The sequence below is a fragment of the Lissotriton helveticus genome, chromosome 6, assembly GCF_964261635.1.
Source record: "Lissotriton helveticus chromosome 6, aLisHel1.1, whole genome shotgun sequence".
Lineage (NCBI taxonomy): Eukaryota > Metazoa > Chordata > Amphibia > Caudata > Salamandridae > Lissotriton > Lissotriton helveticus.
This window is the reverse complement of record NC_136067.1, coordinates 1,945,603,745-1,945,626,333: the sequence shown is the minus strand read 5'-3', so window position 1 is coordinate 1,945,626,333 and position 22,589 is coordinate 1,945,603,745. Positions and strand designations below refer to the sequence as shown.

The 22,589-nt window shown below is 45.7% G+C and overlaps 1 protein-coding gene across 2 annotated transcripts in view; it reads left to right on the top strand.

The window, feature by feature from the left end:
• Positions 1–22,589, top strand: part of LOC144761974 (cysteine-rich secretory protein 2-like) — a 298,644-nt gene that overhangs the window by 81,689 nt on the left and 194,366 nt on the right. For both annotated transcript variants that reach the window (XM_078647144.1, XM_078647143.1), the window contains exon 4: positions 8,920–9,010. In XM_078647144.1, coding sequence (XP_078503270.1) covers positions 8,920–9,010 — 91 coding nt within the window. The remainder of the gene's footprint in view (positions 1–8,919; positions 9,011–22,589) is intronic.

The following is a 22,589-nucleotide window of genomic DNA, read 5'->3' as shown; positions in this document are numbered from 1 at the left end:
ACAGCTTCAACAATCCTTACTCCACAGGACAGTTGTAGAGGTTTAATTACAGTGGAGGCAGAGTAGTATTTGCTATGATTAATCTAAAGTCTGCTAGCTTTTACATTTTACGGGCGGACCATAATCTTTGTCCTTTACGGTACCACCAAATTATGTCATATTTCATGTCCAACAACATGGCCTTTCACCTCTGCCAAGATTCTCGTGTCAAGGGCGATGTGGCATGCACCCAGGTGATGCCCACCTGGTTGCGTAAGCTATCCTAATCTTTGACTGACTGACTGACTGATATATTTATAAAGCGCACTGTTGCCGAGGTGTCTTGGCGCTGTTGTGTGTGATAACCAGGCAAACGCTGAGAGCCATGTTTTTATCATTTTTCTGAAAAGAGTCCTGTTGGGCTGTAGGCGAATCTGTACGGGGAGGAAGTTCCAAAATTTGGCCACTTGGTATGAGAAACCCTTTCCTCCCAATCTGACTCTTCTTATTTTAGAGGTACGTACCATTCCAGCATTAGTGGACCTGAGACAGCGTGATGGCACATACCGGGGAAATAGGAGTTGTATAGCCCCAGCTCCTCCTCCATACAAAGCTTTATGCACTAGGCAGAGGGCTTTAAAATCGACTCACCGCCGAACTGGAAGCCTGCGGAGCTGCTTAATACTAGCGGACATGGGATGATGTTTGGGTAAATCAAGCAATACCCGAGCAGCTGCATTCTGGAGTGACTGAAGTTCGGTAATCTGTCCTGTGCCAACTCCCAAGTATAGAGCGTTGCAGTTATCAACTCTCGAGAGTACTAAGGCTCCAACTACCATTTTCCTTAGTCAAAATGGGATGAATGGAAGAATTTTACGCAGAACTTTCAGCGTAAAGAAGCAGGCAGAGGAGACTTGATTTATTTGCAGAGAGAGCATTATATCCTTATCAATCGGAAAGCCTAGATTCCTGTCCTTGGGCACGGGAACAGGGCACGTCCCAGACTCGTGGGGCCACCATAGTTAGCTCCATACAGAGGGCTTCTGACCAAACTCGACAACCTCAGTTTTTTCAGTGTTAAGCTTAAAAAAATTAGAATTCATCCATGCCATCACTGCCGTGAGACAATTGCGGAAGCGAACAGCCGTCATGTCCACACTTTGCATAAACGACACTGCTAACAGGGTGTCGTCCGCATACGACACTAGTGTTAGACCATGCTCTTTCATTAGTCTAGATAGTGGTGTGACATACAGATTAAACATTGTCGGGGACAAGGCCGACCCCTGAGGAACACCACAGGGGAGGTAGAACTTTCCTGACTGAAGTTCGCCCCAGTGAATTAGTTGTTTTCTAGATGCCAAGAAGAATGTAAGTAAGGTTAGCACCTTATCCCTCATACCTGCTGCCTTCAACTGCCGTAACAGTACTGCATGGGTTACGGTATCGAATGCTGCGGTCAGGTCAAGCAGAATGAGAGCGGCTCTACCCCCTCCATCCATCACCTTACAGATCTCTTCAGTCGCCATAATCAAGGCTGACTCAGTAGAATGATTAGATGTAAAGCCATGCCGGGAGGAATCAAGGATGTTAATGTGGTCGAGATACTCCATCAATTCCAGATTCATGGCTTTCTCCAGGATCTTAGAGGGTAGCGGGAGACAGGATATTGGTCAATAATGTCCCAGAGGGATCAATTGTGGCTTTTTTCACAATGTGTCTTATACAGGACTTTTTCCAAAGAAGTGAAAGACCCCTGAACTCGTAATCTCATTTAGTAAGGGGGTCAGAGATGCACTGACCTCCTTGGGAGCCAAATGCAATATGTAAGGGGGGCAAGATTCTAGGAGGGAACCAGACTTAGTTTGTTACAGCAGGTCTGCAACTTGTTCTTCCCCTAACACTGAGAACTGTGATAAGCTACATTGGGTTGCAATATCCTCCAGCACCTCTTCGCAGTTCCATCCAGGGGCATCTGCTGTGTTCAGGAGTTGGTTATAGACTGTTTTTACTTTGTTTTGAAAAAAAGAAGCAATTTTGTCCACAAAGTTTTGATCAGGCACAAATAAAGTGTCTCGTGGGCACTTTGACAGGGCTGTCACAGTTTTAAATAATTCCTTGGAGGAATTTGTGGCCTCCGGAAATTTAGTGGCAAAATATACTGTTTTAGCCTGTTTTAAAGCAGTCTTATATTCCTATAAGGCTGTATTATAGTCCTTCCTAATTTCCATACTATAATCCGATCTCCAGATATGTTCCTTACGTCTGCATTTGACTTTGATTTGTCTAAGCTCAGCCGAATTCCAGAGTGACTTAGCTTGTCTTCTCCTGGGGTGCTTAGTCATTTCCGGTACCAGCCTGTTCACTGCTAGACTTAGCCAGTCTTCAAAATATCTGGCTGCAGCATTGGAATCTGCTATAGCTGGGGGGTTCCTCACCAAAGTTGTTTTCAAATAGTTTTTTTGGATTAGTTTCCAAGGACACGATTTGACAAAGGAAGATATATTCCTGCAACAGCCACTAGTTGTTGGGATCTTGACCTTGAAATAGACGGCCGAGTGATCTGACCAGGGTACTGGTCGCACACTCACCACTTCAATGTGTTGATTGTTGGTAAAAATACCATCCAGCGTGTGGCCTGCTCGGTGCGTTGGCTCAGATATGTTCTTTGACAGGAAAGCCAGCGCTTTCCCACGCCTGCTGCTGCCAAGACAATATTCTGACCTCCTCCTAGGCAGTGTGAATGCTCCCTTGACTCAGGAACAATGGCATGGACATGAATGAGGTCACATCTCCCTTCTCCTATGCAGGCTAATGAAAGAGCATATCAAGGTGGTGAGCTTTAAAGGCTGCACCACTTCTGATATGAATCAGGGCTGACTTCCAGTGGAGCAACCAACAGTCCCCCTTCCATAGGCACATTTGCTCAGGGACAGGCTGGAAATTAGCTATGTAAAGTAGTGTACTCACCCAGAAGGCTGACCACACCTCAAGGTTGGGCAGCACGGTCTGTACACTAACTAAAGAAGGATACTTTGTCCCTGTGGCAACCAACTTGGAACTGTGAAAATGAACTTTGTTCTTGGCTCAAACTTGGTTTCCCCTGCTTCTGGGACCTCTGCAGAAGCACCCTCAGTCTCCCCTGAAGTGTTGGCACCAGTCCCCTACACACTGCAGGTTAAAACACTTCAAGGAATCAAAGAATCAGATGGTCCAGTGCACTGTGGGAGATGCAGTCCAACTTGCCCCGATGTTTTTAGGCGCTAACTCAATCCTGTGACCCCTCTGAAGAGCCTATAGCTTTTCACCAAATTACTATTGCAATGGCTTGTTGGTCGCCAATCTGGCAACTGACTCCCACACTCGATGCTGCATCAAGAGGGAAGACCATGCAAACAGCAGCAACATTTTTAACTGTGTCCCCTGTGTATTTTTACATCTTGTTTCTTGCAGCACTGTGCAAGCAGTAAAATTAGCACCAACGTTTAGTACCAAGGTGCACCTTGGGTCACCAGGATAGGTAAAATTGTTCTGACTGTCGTGGCCTGGTCCTCGGTCCTGCACAACCTTAACCCTGTAAGGATTCCATGATCCTGTCATTGATACTAGTGTGGGTGTTGCTGGCTCGATCATCAACCTGATTTAGTAACTTGAGCAGCGCAGAGATTGATACAGCTCTAGTACGGTCTTTCTTCCCCGTGTCCATGCTGCTAAGTCCTCAGAGCCCCTGCTTGATAGGTGGGGTCCCTTATCTAAGTCAGTGGCTCCATAACAAAGAATGTGAAAATGTATTATCTGTTCCTTATTGCAGCATCCTCATTTCCCATTAAAATCTTATATCCTATGGCACTTGTAATACAGCAGACATGCTATTCGTCCCATTGCTAAATACTTTGAGCCACTACTCAAAAGCCCAGTGAAATATGTGTTGGCTACAGGGAGACACTCTCCTGCGACTCTTTTATGAATGTTAATAACTACTCACACATAGAATGTGACATTTGTATACAATGATGCTTGTATGCCTGCGATGTTAAAAAGAGAATATATGATACTGACACAATGGTAATATATGTATGATACAGCTGACTTAGGGCACAGAGTCCACGATTATCCTTTCAGCCCCAGGATATTGCATTGTGTGAATTTATACCTTGCAACTTTCCTAATGTCATTAGTGAGTGGCTCTTCCAGTGCTGGCTTTTTTTTTTGCATTCTGGTTGTTTTAGTCCTAAATTCAGTTTTGGATAAATTCTGAACAAATGCAAAAATCTAAACAAAACCTGGACTGGTATAGCTACACATCACGTCCGAATCTGGAGGATCTGTTTACACCATCACTGTAAATTCCATTCTCCCCTTTTCTGAGCAAGCAGGACCAGCACCAGCTAGAGGGATGAGCTGAAGTTTGAAAGACTGTGGGAAGGAAATGTGCTTTCCCGCAGGAACCATCATGGAGGAGGATGTACAGGGCCTTCAGGAGCTAGCCTGCAGGAGGCAGACGTGCATAGCCTGCTCCCATTCAGGAGCTAGCCTGCAGGAGGCAGGCGTGCAGGGTCCTGCTCGAATTCAGGAGCTAGCCTGCAGGAGGCAGATGTGCAGGTCCTGCTCCCATTCAGGAGCTAGCCTGCAGGAGGCAGATGTGCAGGGACCTGCTGTAATTCAGGGGCTAGTTTACAGGAGGCAGATGTGCAGGGATCTGCTGTAATTCATGAGGCAGTTTACAGGGGGCAGATGTGCAGGGACCTGCTGTAATTCAGGGGCTAGTTTACAAGAGGCAGGTGTAGAGGGACCTGCTGTAATTCAGGGGCTAGTTTACAGGAGGAAGATGTACAGGGACCTGCTTTCATTCAGGGGTCACCCTTCAGGAGGTAGACGTGCAGGCCTGCTCCAATGCAGGGGTCAGTGTGCGGGAAGCAAATATGCAGAGATCTGCCTTCACACAGGGGCGAGCCTTCAAAAGGCAGAAGTGCAGAAACCAGCTTACAGGTGGGGTGGGGTCAATTTGTAACATTCAGATGTGAAAGCAGCGTTTCTCATGCTCGTTCCAACTTCAACCAGAAAGCAGATGCACAGGGACCTGCCCTCTGGCACTTTTCGGGACATGCTATCGGCCACTGACATCCCACAGGCAGATGTGCAGTAGATGGTTCCCCATCACGGGCCAACCCGAAGACAGGGTGCAGGGACCTCTTTTCCAGCAGATGCCCTGGTGCACTTACCTAAAGAAGGCTTGGGTTGGCCTCAAGACCTCCTGACCACTTGAGAAGAAGAAAGTTCTCTGCTAATTAACTACCAAGTACAATTGCCTAATTTGATATGTGACACCATCAACAATTCATAGGCACCTCTCAAAAGCGCCCTGAGACCTCTTTTGGTGAATTGTTGCGCTATACAAAAGCCTTTGACATTTGACATTAGACAAAGCCACTTGGAGTTCTGGTGATTCTAATTTCACTGTTCCCTAATTTTATTTCTATTTGTATATTGCACGGCCTACTATCAGTAGCTCTGTGGCTTCCATAGATGAATGGGCTGAAAGCTCGCATCATGCCGCATGTAGAGTGAATTTTCCTAAAACACAGATGTTGGTTGAATGTTTTTACACCTGGCATTGACATGGAAGGAGTGGTTGGCAGCTCAGCCCTATCATCCAAGGACTGCCCCTTAACTGGGTAGCTAGGTGGTGGATGGCTTGGACTTACTTTAGTTATTAATTGAGCCTCTGGGACTTCTTCTGAATTATAGGAAATGTTACTGCCGCCTCCCAACCTTCTGTCATTGAAAGTGTATCTTCTGATTAACTCCTAAAGACGTGCTTCTCCAGAAGTGTAAGAGTCATTCTGCTCTTGCACAGACGCTCATTCACTTTAGCCCTTTTCACTCTCTGAATCCCCGTTTTTGAAATAAGCTCCTGCACTAGGGCGTTGCTCTTTCAGATGTAGATGTGCCCAGTAGTTCTGTGAATGCAGAGACCAGCACTGGATGGCTCTGTAATCTCTGCGGCGAGAACGTGGTGTGCTTTCTTCCTTATGAGGTGTTCCCTGGCGTCCCTGATCAGAAAGAACATAAACAGATCAATTTAATTGCTCACCTTTGAAATCTACAGTCCAGGAACTTTATCTTTCCACCCTAACAAGAACAGACTCCTGCTTAATGACTGGCAAGATCGTTTGATATGCTGCACGCACGGGTGTGTGCTGACCTCCCACAGGGAGCAAACATTTAGACATTAGATGCACTCAGACATTTCAGAATAGTGTATATTGTCTAATGCATACATTTACTCACAGAAGGAAGCAACCATACTGGTCTTTAGCATCCTTCCATGAATGCATCTCCAAAGGCGACCCCAGGCTGTGCTTCCCTTTCCTTCTTTTGATCACACCAGTCCCTGATGTGACTCATCTCCTTCAACAGTGGCATCAGAAGGGTATTCTGCTGGCTGTAGAAGCATAAAAATCAGTGTTTTGTGGATCAATGCAGGGTGGATGGATCATGGTGCAAATGCCCTGTCCGCCATTATTGCTTCTTATAGCAATGCACAATGAATGGGCTGCCATGACTCCCTCTCTGAGACACTCTGGCCCCACCTGTAAAAAGGGTCATATGGGGCATCACTAAATGCAGGCAAAGGTAGGGGACCGTGTAGGGGCTCACTCAGAGCGTTGGTGGTTCTGATGATAACCCATGTGAGTTGCCATCTTACCTTTCCATTCTGTAATAGCATCTAGGTGGGTCTATGCCTTCAGGACATCTGTAGATCAGATCACTCTATATGGCCATCTCGCAGCATCTCATGATGGACCTTGTGTTTTGCTAGGTTCACCCCAGCCCTGGAGGGATCCCAGGATAAAATATCCCATGGTGCTAAAAAGTAGCAACGCCTCAGAAAGGTTCCTGTCCATCAGGCACACTGTATCAGACTAACTAGCAAACTTTTTGTATGTTTCTGTTATAAGAAATGATAAGTTGATCAATTTCTTCAACTTGTTTCATATGTTTTGATCTGTGTTATTAAGTAATCTTCCTATCATGTCTAGCGGGTTGATTCTTCGTTCGAGTTTAAACATTTTAGTTGTGCTCGCTGTATGAAACCTACTAGCTAAACCATCAGAGAATCTTGGAAATCCATGTCCAGGTTGCAATTTCTTCAAACCCTAATCAACTTTTCCTTATGAGACAGAGCTAATGCGTGGTGAGTACCGCTAATAACCAGTGAGCACTTCCTGCTTCTTTTCTTTAAAGTATGCAAATCCAGGTCTAAATGCCTTCAAAGGAGTATTATAAACACATTATTTAATGAATGCAGATAGACTGGTAGTCGGTGCTGAGTTTGAACTGGTGTTAGCAGGTGACACCCACCAGCACTCATTTGTGGGGACCAGCACCTAAGTTCCTTCATCAGACTTTTTTTACTGAGCAAGAAGAGAGAAAAACATCCAAGGGGGAAAGATGAAGGAAGAAAAAGATGGCAACAAATGTGACAAACGGTAAAAGCAGGAACCTTTGAGAGTTAGATAAAGAGGTGTGGAGTGTTTTGTGGTGGACTAAAGAGGCATGAAGTGGAATCAAGACTACGCAACCTTCATATCTGGCACGCCGACATTCAGTAGTGCCAGCCGCGGGCTTATCAGCAAAACTTAAGACCCTGGCACTTATTCTATCACAAATTAAGCACTGCAAGTAGTGTACATTATTGCACAATGCATTTGTACATTGCTTACATTTACAGCACAAATTCAAATGATTGACTCAAACAGAGAATACATAAGTTATAAAATTAGCATCCCTAGTGTTATTATCTACTTGTGGGTAGGTAGATATGTGGTACCTCTCTAGATTACTAGATTTCTAAAGTGTGTTTGGTATTTTCAAAACAGGCACAAGGTCTTCCTTGGGAGGTAGCCGGAATGATACCTTAATTTTGTCATTTTGTATAAAAATGAATGGTATTTGTATACAGGGACTGTAATTTATGCTATGCTATGCTATGCATCTACCTCTCGCTTGCATGCTTGCTTGTCTCAGTTTGGGCCTTAGTGCTTATTTTAGCCAAAACATTATTAATTTCTACCTTCAAAAGCATTGTCTCTAAATTCACCTTTTCCTATTTTAGTTAATAAATTATCAAAATAAACATCATCGACTCCTATGTGAGCTGCAACATATTTTAGCTTGTCACAGAATCAAACTTTGTTATTTTGTGAGTGACTAAAATTAGCGTCCAAATTGAAGTAATGATAGCTATTTTAGTTTTAAAATGTACATTATGTGATGTTAAGATTGACGGCACCTTTTACACTTTTGATCAGTGTTTTCGGAGGAAGTGCCCACATTTGCACCAGATATGCTGGTTACAAAATGTAATGTTGACTGATTTTATAATAGGCAGTACATAATTTACAATTGAAGTAAAGGTTTTCTAAATACATGTATGCAATGCCTGTATGTTCTGATAAGGTTTATACTCGGCATACGGCATTGTTAGGCATCATTCAAAACTGTATTTCTTACGATTCTATTTGGGCAGTCAGTTTGTGGTCCTTTTCTGTGTCTGTGATATGTCCCAGATCTCGGCTTTGGGAATCTCGTCACTTAACTTGTGTGTTGTATGATTGATTGACATGAGGTCTGCCTGTATTCAGACGGAACGTGCACGGCTATTAAATACAATTGTACCAGAATAAAGATCTCTGCCCCATATCTGTACGCGCGCATTCTTTCTTCTGCTTTGGATACATAGAACCAGCTTTCAAAAATCCATCAGTACCATTGTAATCTGGGTTTGAGATTTCCTAGTAATCCTTTATTGACTGCTGGTTTAAAAACATATGTGGAATTTAGTTTCAATATTCTGACTGCAAAAAATGTATTTTGGAAAGAAATATAAATTTTTACAGACAAATGACAAAAAATATGTTTTAACTTTTACTGCAGGAGTGGAGCAGCGAAGCTGCAGCGACTGCAAAAAAAGTTGCTGCGAAATGCATTTTCGAACACAGTTCTGACGAAGAAAGGACAATTAGCAGTAAGTCCAAAATGATGACATCATACAGCATATTCCTATTTTATTGCATTTAACATTTTAGCTGACCTCTGCATGCAGAGTACTGCTTCAAGTGCCTTGAAAAATTACTGTCATAATGTTTTAGAGTGGGGACGCAGAGAAGTGGAAAAGAAGGAAAAGAGATTGCTGAACATGTTCCCATGGAGTGATGTTACAGTTTAAAGATTTTTCTCTAAAGTTGACCTGGCCAGTAGGTTTCCTAGGCTACAAGGGGTCTATTCTCAAGGACCGGGCCTTGATTGTGGAGCTATTTCCTTCGCAGGCGCTGTTTGTTATGGGTTGGGGTGACTCAATGTCGACGGTTCTCAGACAGCCAGGGGTTATACTGGTATTTTGTGCTTCGTGAAATCTTGCACACGTTTAGGTCTTATCTCTCAGATTACTTTGTGAGCCTGAAGTCTTTTTTGCTTGAAATCAGAGACCGACGACTTGCTCTTTTTGTTAACTAGTCATTTTCACTGCCTCTAAACTACTGGTCAATATGCGGCAAGGATTTTAGAGACAATCTTTTCCAATGAGTAGAAATCGTTCTCTTGGAAATGTATGACTAATTTGCTTCTAAGGCCCACATTACAAATTAGTGGAATAGGGTTGGTAATTTATCACTGCTAAATATATATCTTATATATATATATATATTACCTACTGGCGGTCGCCAGTAGGTATATATAGTTAGGATTTTTTCCTATGGGATTTTTCAAAATTCTATGTTGAATAACTTTGGCGTTGATGGACGGAATTGGCTGAAATTTTCCTGAAAATGGCACATTTACTCTCCGGTCCTTCCCTGAAAGTTTGGGGGGGATTCGTCAAGCGGGGGCCGAGAAAAAAGGGGGGTCCCAAAACGTGTTTTCCCCATGTTAATTTCCATAGGGCGGTTGGCCTCACTTTTAGCCCGAACGGCTAAATGGATTTTCATCAAACTTGGCAAAATTGTAGGGACTGGTAGCCCGATGTGCCTTTGCTATGTCTCAAGATATGTGCTACAGTGGTTTTTACGAAAATTAACTTTAAAAAAATATATATTGGGCTACATTGGGCTATATATATGTTAGAGCCCAAATGTAGCCCAATGTAGCCCAATGTAGCCTAATGTAGCCCAATGTAGCCCAAAGATGGCCACCAGAGACAAAAAAAAACAAATGTAGCCCAAATATCAGCCAACTATAGCCCAATGACAGAATGTCCCAGAGTGTTCTAAAGAACAACTAGAGCGCTAACAGTCTTACTTATGACAAAAGTATGGCACACCTGAAGTCATCTTGATTGGAATAAAGTGTTAACACTTAAAACATTTAATTTGCAAAGGAACAAAATGAGGGGGTTCATTTTGCCATAAAAATTATGATTAGTGCTGAAGAAAGAAAAATTAGGGCACATTTTGAGTGACTTCTCAAATCCTCTTACATTTCATTAAAACAATTCTGATATGCAGTCTCCCAAGATGACCACCAGAGACAAAAGAGCCCAAATGTAGCCCAAATGTACCCCAATGTAGCCCAATGTAGCCCAATGTAGCCCAATGTAGCCCAAAGATGGCCACCAGAGACAAAAAAAACACATGTAGCCCAAATATCAGCCAGATGTAGCCCAACTATAGCCCAATGACAGAATGTCCCAGAGTGTTCTAAAGAACAACTAGAGCGCTAACAGTCTTACTTATGACAAAAGTATGGCACACCTGAAGTCATCTTGATTGGAATAAAGTGTTAACACTTAATACATTTATTTTGAAAAGGAACAAAATGAGGGGTTTCATTTTGCCATAGAAATTTTATATATATATATATATATATATATATATATATGTATATATATATATATATCTCTGTGCATAGATGTGTGAGCAGTTGATTCACTAGGTGTATGAGTTCAAGAGTGCATGTGGAAACAGCTACAAGGGCGGTTGACTGTGTGCATGAGTGTATTGATGAGTGAATGGATATCTCAGTGCTACATGTCAAAGTAAGTACATATGTAAAACACAGTACATGTGAGAGTTGGCATATATAAATAACTGTGCATGAGAGCCAGTGAATGTGTGAGTGGCTGTATGGATCATTGTGAACTTGTATCAGGGATTGTATAAGAGAGTAAATATGTGTTAGTATATGTTTGAATAAGTAAGGTGTGTATAACTGTATAGTTGAGGAAATGGAGGTGAGATTGATTCTTTGCATGACTGACTAGGTGTGTGAGTAACTCCATGGATGAGTGACAGTGTGTGAGTGTCTGTATACACTGAGTGTATCTAAGGTTATATTAGAGTCTGAAGAGGTTCATCGTATTAGTACATGAATGATGTCATCAGTGATGTGATCAATGATGTCAAATGAGATGTGATCAGTGATGTCATCAGTGATGTCATTTGAGATGTCATCGATGTCATCAGTGATGTCATTTGAGATGTCATCAGTGATGTCATCAGTGATGTCATTTGAGATGTCATCAGTGATGTCATAAGTGATGTCACTGACCATGTCATGAATGATGTAATATGTGACATCATCAGCAGTGTGTTGCGGGTGCGCGAAATATATAGTTAGTGCACTAACTATATATGGGAATTTCATTGGTTTTGTATGATTAAAATATTCACCTAACTATATATGGTCTCAAACCTATGGTTTTTTCATTGAATATATATATATATATATATACTAGCAGCCCGTCCCGACGTTGTCCGGGAGCAAAACGCTGCTTCTGGGCCCCCGCCCGCCCTGACGTTAAGGCTGCTTCAGGGCCCCCTGCAATACTGACACCCAACACAGTTTTTATTTCGTGCAGCAATTGTGCCTGCCACCAAATTATGCCATAACAAACTAAGCAGCGGGGACAGGACCACCTTGAATAACGCAGCGTCGCGCCTCCGTCTTCCTTTTAAATCAAAAGGGGCTTTGCAATACTACTCCCCAAAAAATAATTTTTAAAAATGGAGCCCATTTGCTGCCTGGAAACAATCACCACGCTCACACGGCATTGCGTCTTTGAATGTGCTGCCAGGCCGCGTTGCTATGATTGAACACCAGCAAAAAACAGGAACGGCTTCAGTGACCATCCTTCCATTATGTATACTTTTTTCTGTATCGGGGCCCAAAGCAAAGGAAACAGCTCCCAACTCGAGAGTTGCAACGGTTGCACTGCACCCGAAGAGGGTATCGGAGGCATTGGCATTTTTTATCACCATTCTATGCAAAAACACTTATTTAAGGTGCAAAGTGAGGAATTAACTAAATTTAACAAATTGTCTGCTCCTTTCTGCGCTCCAGGAAGTCCCTTACCTCGCATCCCCACTGTCGCCGCCGCTGTCTTCCGTGCTCCTCCCGCCGAACGCCGCATTAGTTTTCCTCCCGCGCCAGGATACTCTCCAGTAACGGAGCGCGCTATAAAATGGTTTATACTTATACTTACTTATACTTATACTTATACTCCCCACGGCTCCGCACATTTCAGTGAACCGGTTCAGCGCCGTCTTTACTTTTCCTACCCACGGCTGTACTCCTCGCGCTCCTGATGATGTCAGCACGTTCGCGCACACGGCCGGTGCTACTTCCAAGGGACTACTTTTTTTTGTATGGTATATTTTTTAAAGAACGTATATTTTTGGGGGGGTATATAGCCTATGTCACTCTGCAGACCCTGCCAATTCCAATGATGTATTGGGTGTTTGGATTGGCGCTGTGGTTCCAGAGTTTACCCGCCTCAAAGGTTCCCAGTTCTTACTTTATAATAGTAGTATAGATATATATATATATAACCCCCTCCTCCTAATCATAGTACTAAAGTATGAGGCCGTCCTGTCTCAAGGCAGATTCGCTTTTCCAAGTTGTTCTTTTTTTAATATACCTAATCTCTCCCCTCCACTCCTACTTCCTGTTTCTTTTGCAAGTACGTACTCTTAGTGCCAATATCGGCAACACACTCCCCATCACACCATACAGCAATCTCCTGATGAAATAAATAGACTAGACACCTTTTTCCTGGAGAAAATTGCTGCAGGTTTATTTGCATACCAAAATATGCCAACATGGTGGGTTAACTTACGGGTGATCCAAGGGCAGCCAACCCCACGCTGCCTGCCCACCTGGAGAGCCAAATTGCACCGTGGCCCTAGCCAATCGGTGCTTACCAATTTTGGGGGAGGGTTTACCCCCTCCCACTTTTGGACCGCAGTACACCCATCTACTCGCCCCCTGATGGGGCGGAACGTTCCAGGTATCCCCCGGTTGCTCAGGTTTACAACCGCCCATAGGACTAACGGGGCGCTATTCCTCCTCCAGGGTCCAACGCGAGGACCTTTTGGGGATATTTGGCCTTTGCACCCATGTTGCGCTCCTGAAGAGGGTACCCCTATGTACCTTTCAGCCTCTGGATCGCCCTGTAACTCCGCCACTGCTCTGGGTGTGGCCACCGTCACAACCAGGGCCCGCACCAAGGCAGGCATTCCTATTTATATCCTGCTGCTTCTAGGGCCTCGCCCAAGTCCAACAAAAACAAGTCCATGCCCACTCTAGACAGAAGGTCCCTACCTTCTGCCCCAACACCCTGTGGACTTGGCATGCAGCAGACCATACCTAATAAAGCCAAACCCCCTTTGTTCAGTAAATGTGCGCCAGGCACTGTTAACTCTCTTGCGTGAGGTTTTCACGGCATCCCCTGACCTGGCCTCTAGCCAGAATAAACGTGGGGTTATCTATGGCCACATAACTTGCATGCCACCAATAGGTTGCTTAACTTACACATGGAGGACTGCATTTCTTGGAGCAGTGCCCTCCTACCCAGGAAAGACAAATTATTGCCTCCCAGGTGTATGACCAACTGTTGGTAGGGGAGACACCCCCCCCCCACTCTGTGCCGCAGCTTCTTCAGCAAGTTGTTCCAGCGCATGCCTGGGCCCCCCCCGCCCAACTTAACTCAGTGGTGGAAAAAATCCATGCCTCCATTTCCTGCATTTTCCCCATTGTGCCACCCTCAAGACACATGAAAGGCCATAGACCCAGACCTTTGATCCTGGCAGAATAAAGAAAGGCTAGGTTACTAAACACCCTTTATTGAGCACTGCACACCATTCTATGCAACCACTCCAGCTTGCATTTTTGCATTTTTAGGGATGATTGGGAGGTAACTCGGTTTTTAGTAATCATGGTGGCTGTTTTTTGGCACATTTCGGGCAACAGAGGCTGCTCTAAGATACAGGTGAGATTTTAGTTGACAGATGTGAGGATGCTTTCTGGTGCAGGACGAGTTGCAATTCCACAACAGAGAATGGATCAGTAGGGCAGGGGTGCTGTGTGACCATGAGAGCCTATCAGGATACATGGGTTGTCCTCTGGAAAGATGAATGGCCTTGTGCAGGTGGGGGGATGCAGTGCAGTGTTTGGCCATGTGCACAGGATGCACTTTTCGGCGTCACACGTTTTAGAGGACTTATGGAGAGCACTGGTTAGCTTGGAGGATAGAGCACATGATTTTGGGACTCACTCCTTTAGGATCAGAATGGCGATGGAGGCAGTGCACAGCGGTTGGACAGTGGTGGAGATCAGGCATGTGGGCCATTGGCGATCCAATTTGTTTTCAGTGCTATTTGCGATCGGGATGGGTTTTCCATGAATTGCATTAAAATAATTCCTTTTCTCCTAGGTTGGACTGCAGGCCCAGATAGAGGGCATATTGAAGTTTTGGTCTGGGGGCACTCATTCGTGAAGGGGGCAGTGAGGCATGCCGAAACATAGAGAGGAGGATGTCAGTGGGGACTGCCTGATATGGTGGTGCACCTCAACTGGTTTGGCAAAGGGGGGCATGAGATGGCATGATCTGTTACCCAACTGAAATTCTTTTGGAAGGGGCCGCTCCTGTACGGACATCCTGCTATTACACCATTGAGAAAATTATTTCGTGCAGTTAAAAGGGCTGGCTCTGGGAAAGAGCATAAAGAGTATAGAGGAATATTTGATGATAAAAAAGTGTTTTGGTCTGGTAACATTGTTGTCCTGATGAAGTTAATACTGAAAATAGTTTGGTGAGGCAAAGAAACCTGATCGACAACCACATCAACCTCGGACTCAGACAGCTCGTCTCACAGCACCCACCCACTTTGCCGGCCACACGCTTAAACCCATCTTCTCCGCAAGCTCCCACGTCTCCTTCAGCCACACCACCGAACTCCACTGGACCAACCATCGCTGCATCCACTTCACCTTCCGGAAACCCCCCACGCACCACCGCACCCAACAGATCCCCCGCCGCAGCTGGAGCAAAATCACCGAAGACCGCATAAACATCACCCTCGCCCGAAGCCCACCCACAAACCCCACCGACCCAGACGCCAGCAATCCTTAGACATTGGATCGACCACTGCGCCAACACCCTCGCCCCGATCAAGAATCCCTCCATCCACTCCGGCTCCCCGTCATACCCTTGCCCTCACCACATCTTCAACAAAGCCAGCACCACCATGGCACCCCATCTCCACAAGGCCATAAACATCTCCTTCGAGACCGCAACCTTCCCGGAGAGCTGGAAGAACGCCGAGATCAAGAAACCCAAGGCAGACCCAAGGGAGCTCAAGAACTTCCGTCCCATCTCCCTACTCCTGTTCCCGGTGAAGGTCATTGAGTAAACTGTCAACAAACAGCTGACCCGCTACCTCGATGAGAATAACATCCTGGACCCGTCCCAGTCTGGGTTCCGCAGCAACTACAGCACCGAAACGGCCCTCATCGCCCCCACCGATGACATCAGGGCCATGCTGGATGACGGCGAGACCGCGGACCTCATCCTCCTGGACCTATCAGCCACCTTAGACACGGTCTGCCACCACACCCTATGCACTCGCCTCCACGACTCAGGAATCCGAGGCAAAGCACTGGACTGGACCACCTCCTTCCTCTCCGGCAGAACACAGAGCACCGCCTCCCCCCTTCCGATCCGAAGCCTCTAAGATCATCTGCGGTGTACCCCAAGGATCGTCCCTCAGCCCGACATTGTTCAACATCTACATGGTCCCATTCGCCCACATCACCACACTGCACAACCTCAACATCTCCTACGCCAACGACACACAGCTGATCCTCTCCCTCACCAAGGACCCTCTCAGCGCCATAACAAACCTCCACGAAGGAACGAAAGCCGTCGCCGAAAATATGATGAGCAGATATTTAAAGCTGAACTCGTACAAGACAGAGGTCCTCATCCTCGGCTCCACCCCCTCAGGCTGGGATGACTCCCTGTAGCCGACTGCACAGGGAGCATCACCAACACCCACCGACCACGCACGCAACCTAGGGTTCATCCTCGATTCTATACTCTCCATGACCAAGCAAGTCAATGCCATCTCATCCTCCTGCTTCAACACCCTCCGCAAGCTCCGCAAGATCTATATCTGGATCCCGACCGACACAAGAAGAACAGTCACCCAGGCCCTCGTCAGCAGCAAGCTGGACTACGGAAATGCCCTCTACGTCGGAGCCTTGGCCAAACTGCTGAAACGACTGCAACGCATACAGAACGCCTCTGCACGCCTGATCCTCGTCATTCCTCGCCACAGCCACATCACACCCCAATGGAGAGACCTGCACTGGCTTCCTGTCAACAAGAGGATCACCTTCAAGATCCTCACCCACGCTCACAAGGCACAACACGACACCGGACCAGCATACCTCTACAGGCGACTCGCTTTCTACACCGAACCACCAGCTCTGTTGTGCCGACCATGTCCTGGCAACCGTCCCTCGCACCCGGCGGCAGATCGTTCTCTTACCTCGCCACCAAGACCTGGAACACCCTCCCCATCCTCCTACGGCAGACCAAAGACCTACTAACCTTCAGAATGCTACTGAAGACCAGACTTTTTGAGCAGTAGCAGCCCCCCTCCACAATGCCTTGAGACCCTTATGGGTGAGTAGCACGCTCTACAAATGTCCTGATTGATTGACTGATTGAGTAAACCGGTATTGATAAAGGCATCCGCTGAAATGCGTCTGCCAGGAGTTGTTATGGAGGACATTGCTTTATTTTAATTGTGCTTACTGGTGGCATTAAACTTACCACAGAGCAACTCCAGCATGTGTCTGACCCACCTTTATGGCAGAGGCTGGATTGGTTTTGCATATATACATATATGTACATATATATATTTATATATATATATATATATATATATATATATATATATATATATATATATATATATATATACACACATATATATACATATTCTTTGTTGGTGGGGTTCTTGTCGCATTTTGTCACGCCAGCCAGCGGCGTGCTACGGAGGCCCCTGCACATAAGTGGCCTGGTCGTCTCTGGTATGTTTTGCTTTGGCGAAAGTACTTTTGTTTCTGAGGTTTCGGTAGGACCAGGCCCACCACTGTTTGTGGGCGGAATGGAAGCGGTGCCAGAGTCATGGAACTCTGCCTTGGGCGAGGAGCGATGCCGCACTTGCCCCCGTGGATCACATACCTGCAAACGGAGGTGGTGCTGTCTGGGGACCCAAGGAGCCTCGATGTTTCTGCCGGCAATACGGGACATTGGTGGAATGTGACACGACTCCCTGCTGTTCCCGCTACTACTTGGCAGCCCTATCCCGGCAAATCACTGCATACTGGGATCTGCAGTCCGTTAACCATCCAGGAACGGCAACAGGTGATACAGATCATCATCAGGGGCAGAGCAAACTACCTTTACTTTAGGTGGGGCAGGACTATTTACTTCGTGGCAACAGACTCACTTCCTGATGTATTCTGGGCGCTGAAGAGGCTACACAGCCGAAATGCATTCGCCCCTCAGTGCCGATTTTGAAATAAAAGGACTCCGAAGTGTTCCCCTAACGTGGCCTCTGCCTTTCTTTGTTGTGGGGGTTCTTGTCATATATGTGTATATATATTTTTCTTTTTTCCAAAGATGCCCCGTCTTGACTGCTGGTGGCCCTGTGGGAGGTGGCGCACCCCGGCCGACCGCGCCGGTAATTTAATATTAGCCACAAAGTTCCAAATACGCTCCGCTCTCAGTCACCAGAAGAAACGCCAGAATACCAACTTTCCAAGGGTGTTTGAGGTCTTGAATACATTGTCCTCTGTTTATGTTTATGACTTGCCGAAAAACTTTTTTAACACATTTGAAGCATTCACTCACTTACGTGATCAAGGCTTTTCCTGAGCCGAAACATGTAGTAGGTGTAAATAAACACCCTTGGAAAGTTGGTATTCTGGCGTTTCTTCTGGTGACTGAGAGCGGAGAGTATTTGGAACTTTGTGGCTAATATATATATATATATGTAGTCTAAAATAGTAAATATAACATATTTTAATCTCTAACATTAATATAATTTAAACTGAATAGAACATTTAATAATATATATAAATAGATACTTAAATATGCACACAAAATGTATACATATTTGTATGTTTATATATACATATATAAAACATAACACTATTATTAAAACATCTTTTTGCCTTATATAAATGTAAAATTAAATGTTTATTTAGTACCATAAAAAAGAAAAAAAAATATATATTTACAATTTACTTCTCCCACTGCAGCAACAGTAGAGAGAGTGATGGATTACTGAGGGTTAACATTTACTGTTCCCACTCCAGTCTGTGCAATAGTAGGGAAAATGTTGGACAGTGGAAGGGCACAATTTACTAGTCCCACTCCAGTGTGTACAACAGAAAATAGTTCACTACAAGCACATAACATATTTTAATAACTTCACCAAGAATCTAAAATTGGTAATAATAAAATTATGTATATTATTTTTGAAAAATATTAGACAATGTACATAATTATTCACAATCATATTAATTAATTTAAAATAAACAATAATGATTATTGAATTAAACTACCAAACTATACTTCAACAAACATAGCATCCCAGAATTGAAATATAATTAAAATTGAAAAGTATAAAACAATTAACATATTAAGTATTAAATAAAATAACGATCAACTAAATAATTAATTGTTAATTAATTAATAGTTAAATAAATTCCCACTATATTCCCCTAAAAATAGAAAAGCTTGCAATTAATATATAACGTAAGAAAATAATTATGAAATAATATAAATTATTATAAATTAACTAACAAATATTAATTTATTGATAATTAGTTATTCCTAATTAACTTCCCACCCTATACCCCTTCGAACCCAACAAATCACACCTAAGACATATATTAAAAAAATATAATTATTACCCAATCTAAATAGTTATTATCAATTAAATATGTATTAATAAATTACTGATTAATTATGAACAAATTACCTCTTATTTAACTCCCCGTACATATTATATTTACACAAAATGATTAATTATCAATAATATATTTAATATTCATTAAAATGTAATAATTAATTACACTTAACGGCCTGTCCTATACTCCTAATAACACAACACACACCTAAAATATAACATACAAATATAATAATTACGCAATTTAAACATAATTAATGATGAATTACATAAATAATATCAATTCAAAATTAATTAATAATTAGTTGTACCTAATTTACATTCTACCCTATACCACTACAAACCCAACAACCAGCACCTAAAATATGACTAAAAAATATAATGATTACAGAAGTCAAATAATTAATTATCAATTAAATAATTATTATTAACTAGAAATTAATTAAGAATGTATTATACTTAAATAACTTTCCACCCCATGCACCTGCAAACCTCATAACCCGCTAAATTAAAAATCATTGGGGGCGTGGCCAAGATGGCGCCGTAGACGGTTGCAAGTTCCGTGTACTCCCCGAGTCCAACTCCTCCGTGGACCGATAAACGCAAGTTTCTCCCCACCCATGAATCTGTGCCGGGGGTGGGAGTGTTGGGGGACACAGCGGGACTGCTGGGGTGACCGCTGATTGAGAGGAGCACAGAGGAGGAGCACGGTGCGCTGAGCCGCGGCCACTCGCGAAATGGCGCCCATTTGCTGATCCGGATGAAGGGGCCGTGAGGTGTGAGGCCAGGAGGATCCAGAGACCGCGGAGCCCCGGGCAGGTCTCGGGGGGGGGGGGTGCCGTCAGCTCCCGTGTCCCCCGCCGGCAGTCCGAGAGGCTCTGCAAGCCAAAGCGAGAGAGCACTACCAGCCACCGATCCTTCAGCGATCAGGGAGACTGCCACAACAGACCGGGACTGCAAAGACTAGGCCAGGAGAAGGCCCGGGCCTAGTCCATGCTAGGGGTGACCCTGTTGGAGGAAGGGTCTGGACCGGGCAGGGTCTGGGGATACGCGGCTGGCTGTCGGTGCCACTCACGTGCCTGCACACCATGGCAAGAAGGAAGGGGCACCTCCTGGGCGTGAACACGCGAGGTGGTGGTCCGACGGCGGGGGGCTGCCTCAGTGGACGCCCCAGATTCTCAGCTGCATGACGAGTGTTGGGAGATCAGCATAGGGGAATCGGGGTTGGCTGTGAGTAGAGCCCAGTGCTGACGCACCTACGCGGGGTGAAATAAGCCATTCTTCAACGGAGAAGTGAGGCCCTGAGGGCTGACGCCGGAGGCAGAGGAGACCACTGAGGCGACCGCGTGGATGGGAGAGATGGAGGCGAGGGCGGCAGGAGCAACATGGCCGGCCAGAGGAAGAAAGGAGACTGCACCCTTCCAGGGATGCTTAACAAGGGGCAGCCAAAGGGGGAAAAGGGACCATCCTCTCCAGGGGCGTCCAAGCAACAAAATGTATCCACCAAGGGGCGAGGTGCCCATCACAAAATCCTTCTTGGAGACCTTGTTCAACTCCCTTCACAAAGACTTTCAAATGTTGAAACAGGAGGTCGTAAGGGAGGTCAGAGAGTTCAGGAGAGAGGTGGATGGTCTCGGCGAGAGGGTGGCCACTGTCGAGGGTGCAGACCAGGCCAGAAGTGAGGAGCTAGAGCAGCTCCAGCAAGAAGTCCTACTCCTCAAAGACCAACAAGTGGATCTGCAGGTGCATACTGAGGACTTGGAAAACAGGTCCCGACGGAACAATATCCAGGTCTGGGGGGTCCCACTAAAGGAGGGAGGGTCAGATATAACAAGCTACTAGCAGGCCCTATTCTGCGACATTCTGGGGGAACCAGCAGAATTTGGCATCCGGATAGATAGGGGTCACAGAGTGCCAGACTTTCCGCTTAAAGAACGAATTCTCAGGGAAGCAAGACGGAAACAACCCCTGCGGTTCCAGGGCCAGCCGGTAGCATTGTACCAGCACCTCTTGGCCATTACGCTCCAAAGAAGGAAGGCTTTCAAAGTGTCCACAGACATCTTGCAGGCAAAGAGATCCCCTATTCGTGGGGTCATCCATTTTGCCTGATATTTAAGTGGAATGGCGCCTTGCACCAACTTCGCTCTCTCCAGGACACATGCGTTTTGTTGGGCATCGAACAGATGGAGGAGCCCAAGTCGCTGAAACCCTCCCAACAATCATCTAGGGGAGGCTGGCATCAAATCATTCGAAGGCACTCACCTGCTGCGAGCTTGAAACCCGACTCTCACACTATCATGCAGGAGAGAGCCAGTGCCATCCAGGAAGTGGCCAAAGACACTTCGTCGTCAGATTGATTGATTCATATGGGGGGGACTCATCAGCACGTTGGCATTTCAGGTCCGGAGGGTGTGGGCGGGGGGCAGCGCAGGCTGACACGGTTGCAGGCTCCTACAGGTAACTCACCACAGCCCTGCGCTGCGAGAGGGCAGGACTGGGACATTGCTCATTTGTTGGGGTAATGATGTTGGGGTTAGGGGGGAGGCGGTGGGGGGACGGGGGTTCAGGCAGGGAATGGGAGTTGGATGGTTGGGGGGTGGCTGTTGGGGATTGGAAGGGGGAGGTCGGTAGGAGGGGTGGGCTCCGGTGTGTCGCGCTTCTAGGGGGGGCGGGGGCTGGGGGTGGGGGTCTAGTGGCTGCCTTGAGAGAAAGCAGGGCCCGAACTGACTCCGCTCATGGGTGACGAGGTCCTCAAGGTTCTCACCCTAAACGTAAAGGGGGGTAAACAACCCTATAAAACGGAGGGCCGTCCTGTCCTTTCTAGAGCACTCCGGGGCCGCAATATGTCTGTTGCAAGAAATCCACCTGCTCTTAAATGATTGGCACCGCATGTGTTCCAGGGCTTTCCCTCAGCAATACTACTCCTCCACTGTAGAGAAAAAGGCGGGGGTAGCTCTTCTATTTGCTAGGCATTTCAAGGGCCAGGTTGGGGACAAAGTCGCCGAAACTAAGGGCAGGCTCCTCGCGTATAATGTGCAGGTAGGGGGTATGTCCATGGCAGTGGGGTCAATATATGCTCCTAACACCAAACAGGAATCCTTTCTCACAGGGGCCCTGGCGGATGTTCTAGCGTTTCCATCGCAATACACACTGGTGGGGGGTGACATTAACTTGGTGATGGATGGAGACAAGGACAGGTCAGGCCATCGTTATAGTTTCGCAGGTGCAATCTCCCAGGAGGGTAGGCGGTGGTTGGACAGTAGAGGATTTGAGAACCTCTGGAGGGAAGCACACCCGAACACCTCGGGATACACATTCTACTCACATGTACACCGCACTTATGCC